At 35.6% G+C, this 5,934-nt stretch overlaps 2 protein-coding genes across 2 annotated transcripts in view; both read right to left on the bottom strand.

Moving 5' to 3' along the window:
- The window catches only part of LOC109586591 (uncharacterized), a 5,136-nt gene extending 924 nt beyond the window's left edge, over positions 1-4,212 (bottom strand). The window contains exons 1-4 of the mRNA XM_020002789.1: positions 3,866-4,212; positions 3,534-3,812; positions 927-3,478; positions 333-530 (exon numbers count right to left, since the gene is read on the bottom strand). Coding sequence (XP_019858348.1) covers positions 333-530; positions 927-3,478; positions 3,534-3,812; positions 3,866-4,100 — 3,264 coding nt within the window. The 5' untranslated portion in view covers positions 4,101-4,212. The remainder of the gene's footprint in view (positions 1-332; positions 531-926; positions 3,479-3,533; positions 3,813-3,865) is intronic.
- A 52-nt stretch (positions 4,213-4,264) lies between these two features.
- LOC105314523 (serine/arginine-rich splicing factor 11-like) lies at positions 4,265-5,915 on the bottom strand. Its single transcript, XM_020002790.1, has 7 exons — positions 5,629-5,915; positions 5,525-5,579; positions 5,360-5,476; positions 5,106-5,207; positions 4,974-5,057; positions 4,779-4,918; positions 4,265-4,499 (listed from the first exon to the last, which is right to left on the bottom strand). The coding sequence occupies exons 1-7, from the start codon at positions 5,678-5,680 to the stop codon at positions 4,381-4,383; spliced, it is 669 nt and encodes a 222-aa protein (XP_019858349.1). The 5' UTR covers positions 5,681-5,915; the 3' UTR covers positions 4,265-4,380.
- Between the last annotated feature and the right edge of the window lie 19 nt (positions 5,916-5,934).

Here is a 5,934-nt window from a genome sequence, read left to right as displayed (position 1 = left end):
ATATCTGGATCTTTACTCAGTAATAGTTCAACAACCTGGTGATGTCCATTGCTACTAGCAAACATCAAAGCAGTCACTCCTTCATTATTTTGAATGTTAATATCTGGATCTTTACTCAGTAATAGTTCAACAACCTGGTAGTGTCCATTGCTACTAGCAAGCATCAAAGCAGTCCATCCATTATTATTTTGAATGTTAATATCTGGATCTTTACTCAGTAAGAGTTCAACAACCTGGTGATGTCCATTGCTACTAGCAAGCATCAAAGCAGTCCATCCATTATTATTTTGAATGTTAATATCTGGATCTTTACTCAGTAAGAGTTCAACAACCTGGTGATGTCCATAGCGACTAGCAATCATCAAAGCAGTCCATCCATCATCATCTTGAATGTCAATATCTGGATCTTTACTCAGTAATAGTTCAACAACTTGGTGATGTCCATTGTGACTAGCAAGCATCAAAGCAGTCAATCCATGATTATCTTGAATGTTAATATCTGGATCTTTGCTAAGTAAGAGTTTGACAACCTGGTGATGCCCATTGCAACTAGCAAACATCAAAGCAGTCCCTCCATTATTATTTTGAATGTTAATATCTGGATCCTTACTCAGTAAGAGTTCAACAACTTGGTGATGTCCATTGCTACTAGCAAACATCAAAGCAGTCCATCCATTATTATTTTGAATGTTAATATCTGGATCTTTACTCAGTAATAGTTCAACAACCTGGTGATGTCCATTGCTACTAGCAAACATCAAAGCAGTCCATCCATTATTATTTTGAATGTTAATATCTGGATCTTTACTCAGTAATAGTTCAACAACCTGGTGATGCCCATTTTGACTAGCAAACATCAAAGCAGTCACTCCTTCATTATCTTGAATGTTAATATCTGGATCTTTACTCAGTAATAGTTCAACAACCTGGTGATGCCCATTTTCACTAGCAAACATCAAAGCAGTCACTCCTTCATTATTTTGAATGTTAATATCTGGATCTTTACTCAGTAATAGTTCAACAACCTCGTAATGTCCATTATAACTAGTATCCATCAAAGCAGTCACTCCTTCATTATTTTGAATGTTAATATCTGGATCTTTACTCAGTAATAGTTCAACAACCTGGTAGTGTCCATTGCTACTAGCAAGCATCAAAGCAGTCCATCCATCATTATCTTGAATGTTAATATTTGGATCTTTATTTAGTAAGAATTGAACAGTCATGAATTGCCCAATTCCACTAGCAATTATGAGGTCAGTGTCAGGAGGCAGACTAATGTTAATTTCAGGCAAAAATAATAAAAGTTTTTCATTATTAGTTTGATGTGCTTCCTGCAGTGCAGCCTCAAATGTAAATGATTTATCTTCATCTTCCATCATGATAGGAATATCATCAATCATAGCTTCAAATACACCAATCTTATATAGAAAAATTATTTGTTCAATAACTGCTTCTGCTAATACTTCAATTTGTAATTGAGGTAGTAGATAAGTACATGTAAGGCTGTGGGAGGCATCACAATGTACATTCTGAAGGGTTATAAAGGATGAAATAGGTGATAAGTAAAAAGTTTCCATTTTATTCAAGTCAGTGATTGTCCTGGAGCACCATGGCTTGTTGAGTCTTAATATTAATTTTGAACAGCCATCATCATCAGGATATTGCATTCCTTTGGTCATCATTGCAAGCTCCAGTAGGCTAGTGGTATCTTTGAACATCTTTAGGTTAGTATTGTATTCTTCTACCTGTTCCTTGATAGGCTCTGTGATAGTACATGGTTTTGTGAGAAGGTTAATGTTTAAACATGAGTAATGAGGCTGGAGCAACTGCACAAGTTGATGAGCATCTTCACCAGTAGCATCTTTTTTGATATATGATAAAAAGTGTTGTTTTGTTTCTGCTACCAAGGCTTTGCTAGATAAAATATTGGTGGCTGCATCAAGGAAACTACTGTTTAATGCACAAAAGCAATCTTGTAGCCATTGAAACTTTTCTTTTAAATTATTTTCAATGACATACGTGAATGGCTCATAAAAATGACTACTCACTCCTCTTTCCTTAACAGCCATTTCCAACATGTCTTCAACTGAAGTGTCACCTCGTGGTATAATTTTTGTTCCTCCAATTGATTTGTATATATGCTGAGAGAGAGCAGTACATGCTAAATAGTTCAAGCCAATGTATCTTCCATTGGCTGATAGCTGAAATGGATTGGCACTATTTCGTAGCAATGATTTAAAAATTTCAATGTGTCCACCTTCACTAGCTAACATTAGTGCAGTCTGGCCATCAGTGTTCTGGTAATTTAGATTTATTTTAAGTTCTATCAGAAGTAGTGCTACTCTCTCATATTCTGAATCACTGTCTATGTGATTGATGACATGTAAGAGTGAGTCTTCAAATGTAAACTTGACATCTTCCTCTCTATTAATAATAACTTCATCATTAATGATTATTTCAAATATACCAAGATACTGGATGAATTGACTTTTATTCTGTACTTTGTCAATAAGAGATTGTGATGTTGAAAGAGCCAGAAATGTAACAACGATTGATCCTTCATCAATTTCAACCAGTCTTGCACGCTCAGCATCAAGGTATTCAATGATGATTTTAAGATTTTCCACTGTTTTCTTTTCCCAGGCCCCAGTCAATTTAATAACAATTTTACATTGTACTTCTGAGGCTTCATGTGGTAGAGGTACTAGCTTTATTGCATCCTTCATTTGTTCTATTGAAGTTGAGTTTTTAAATTGTTGTAATTTCTGTACATAACTGTTAAACTTCAGCTCTAATTTGCGATCTTTTTTAAGAGGAAATTGTTTTGCAAGGTATTCAAGTAAATCAAAATCAAAAAAACTGTAATGAGGTCTAACTAATTCAAATAAGCTATTAATATCTTTGCAATTAGTTAGAAGCTCTGTAGTAGGACGCTTTTCTAAATAGTCGGTTACAAAGCCAGCAATATCTTTAACATTATAATGCTTGTTGTAGTACTTTCTGATATCAAGCATCAAAGAAAGAAATTCCTTAAAAAAATATTCCAGTTCTTGAGGTTTTTCATCATCAATGCTCAGTGAAATTTTTGAAGGAATAGATAAATCAGTGGAAGTTTCAATGCCAACTATAAGAGACCATTTCAAATTATGTTTATTCAATACTTCATGCTCCCAATCTTCAGCTAGTGCAATGGCTGCATCTTTAGCTGGACCACCTGCTTTGGCAAGGCAATGTACAAAGTTACGACAATTCTCTTCTAATTCTGCCATATCTTCTTCACAAAAAAATAACAAAGCGACAAATTCGTTTGCAATTTTATAAAAAGATGGTGATTTTCTAACATCTCTGCTAATAAGGCTCTTAGAAAAAAATTCCACAGTAACAGATTCCAAGCAATCTTCAGTGGCATAAAATAAAGAGGCAAAATGCTTTCTCAATGTAGTCTCAACTGTTACAGTGGCATCTACTTTTGTCCCTATTGAAGAAATAAAAGATGATTTTATATATAAAAGATTTAGATAACTTCTAACCTTTCTTGTTACTATCTGTCAAAATTTGCTGAGCCAAAATGTGTTCATTTGCATTTAAAAGTGATGTCCTGATTATTGACCATGTTATATCAGGATTATTATCAAAGCAACGTTGAGCTACAGCACTCATGGCATCCTCTTCTATTGATCCTCTCTCTTTGATTCCAGTAATGATATCTTGTGTCATGTTAGGAAGACAACATACAAACTGTTCCCAAGTACCAGCAGTAAACTTTGAGCTACTCAATAACTCAACAAGCTCATCTTTTGTTGGCTTATCTGTGATGTGTAGAAGCCAGGTGAGATATGATACATCAGCCATTCAGCCTTACCTGTAAGAGTGGGCCCAGGATTAAGTTCCACATCTCCTGATATGAAGAGGAGGATAAGAAGACAAAAAATAGACAAAACAAGTCTAGGGGTCTTCACTTGTGCAGTATTACCAGTGCTAGCTCTATCAGTTCCACAGTAAGTGTTACCAGTACTAGTACAAGCACTGGGTTGTCTCAAATGGCGGGAACAGTTCCAAGATCCTATTCTAGCTCTCCACTGACACAAATCAATCATGGCTGAGGACTTTTGTGGAACAACTAGTCTAGCAGATTCCGTCCAGAAACGACCAATAAAAAGCACAAATTCAGTAAACAAGGGCGTGGCTCATTTGCTACAGTAGCACAGATATTTGCTAGAGTAGCAGCAGTGCAGCATATCAGTTATTCATTGGATACATCTACTACTGACAACCGAGGTCAGCAAAAGCAGTCTTTGTTCCTCACTGCTATGCTGGATAATCTTTTTTCTAATTTTATTAGTTAGAAAGAGAGGATCAACAATTACAAAAAGTGTTCTATTCTGATGGTGAAGGACTTGATTGTCTCTCCTCCTCAGAAGGAGCACTTCCATCAGAGAATTCTTCCTCTTCCTCCATCTCCTCCTCCTCTCCTTCACCTTTATCAGAACCACCTCCTAAAGAATAAAATAAAATAATAATAAATATAGTAGTCATCTAGTAGTAGGAATATGACAAATGTACTGGCATTCAAAATTCATTCGTTCTTGTGAACATTCTAAAGTTCAATAAAGAGTCAAAGTAGCATTTCCATTTTCAAACCATTTGATTCAAACAGTCATTCATTCTGAGTATCAATATTTTTACATTTGTTCCATTCTTATCTAATGCAGTAGATCTACATGTACATTCTTAGTAGTAACAATCAAATATTTATTAGTATTAATTCCATTTACTTTTACGTGGAGGAGGAGAGACTGAGGGAGAGACAGAGGGAGACCTTCTCTTGTGTTTCTTGTCTTTTTTAGATTTCTTACTACTCCTCCTCCTCTCTGGACTAGGACTGTAGGAATAATCCCTCACTCTATCCTTACGTCTGAAATAATAATAAAATAAATAAATAAAAATAATAAATAAAGTATTTATTCAACCTTGATGATGATTTCCTTCTTGGTGAATGAGATCTTGAACGGCTTCTTGATCGTGAGTGTCTCCTCCTATCTTTATCAGGTGAACTATAAATACAATGAAAGTGGGTGGAGTCAATATGTTGCTATGGTTACCGATGACGATAGGAAGAACGGTGTGAGTGATAGGAGTGACGAGGTGGAGTCCTAGAACGAGATCGATGACCTCTTTTGTAACTACTCCCACCTCTGTAATCTCTATAATAAACACAAAATTAATTAATAAATAGCATTAATAACTACCTAATAGCCACCATTAATAATCACTTAATAACCAGCATTACTAATTAATAACTAGAATTAATAACTACTGAATAACCAGTACCAATAACTACTTAATACATTCTCACCTCCAGTTCCTACTGTATCTTCTAGGTGATCTTGAGTAGCTCCTCCTCTTCCTCCTCTCATAAGGTGATGGTGAACGGTGTCTCCTTCTCTCGTGTCTTCTCTCTCGCGATCTCGACCTAATAAACACATAACTACACCCACTAATTATAAGAGGCAGGGCTTACCTTGAGCGAGACTTTGAACGAGATCGTTTTTCTTTTTCTTCGTTCTTATTGGCACCTGCAACAGGAATATTTAATCCTTCCCTCACTCCCCCTCCCCCCCTCACCTGGCTCAATAACATTAGTAATGGAGTGGCTGGCTTGTCTCACTTTCCTCATGGCCTCATCAACTTCTCTCTGAGCTACATCAGGAGCTTTACCTTGTGGCTTAACTATTGCATTTTTACTGTGATTAACCCTGAAAGAAAGAGAGAGAGGGAGAAAAAGAGAGACATCAAACAATAAATGATTAGAGGAGTGCGTGTGTTATGTATAATTCAATACATGTATTATGCATTGAGCTGTCATAAAAGAACTATAATATTCAATAATTTTTAGAAAGTTAATACAAATACATGTATTTCAGGTCTTCT

The sequence above is a fragment of the Amphimedon queenslandica genome, unplaced genomic scaffold (genome assembly GCF_000090795.2).
Source record: "Amphimedon queenslandica unplaced genomic scaffold, v1.1 AMPQUscaffold_12831, whole genome shotgun sequence".
In the NCBI taxonomy this organism is placed as follows: Eukaryota; Metazoa; Porifera; class Demospongiae; order Haplosclerida; family Niphatidae; genus Amphimedon; species Amphimedon queenslandica.
The sequence above is the reverse complement of the archived record's forward strand: the minus strand, read 5'-3'. Positions and strand labels throughout refer to the sequence as shown.

What these genes read in the sequence shown, in the direction of transcription:
- LOC105314523 (XM_020002790.1), bottom strand. Translation starts at nt 5,680, where the DNA reads ATGAGGAAAGTGAGACAAGCCAGCCACTCCATTACTAATGTTATTGAG. An exon ending in CGTTCAAAGTCTCGCTCAAG is followed by an intron (nt 5,477 to 5,524) that starts GTAAGCCCTGCC and finishes TGTGTTTATTAG; the next exon opens with GTCGAGATCGCGAGAGAGAA. An exon ending in AGATACAGTAGGAACTGGAG is followed by an intron (nt 5,208 to 5,359) that starts GTGAGAATGTAT and finishes TGTTTATTATAG; the next exon opens with AGATTACAGAGGTGGGAGTA.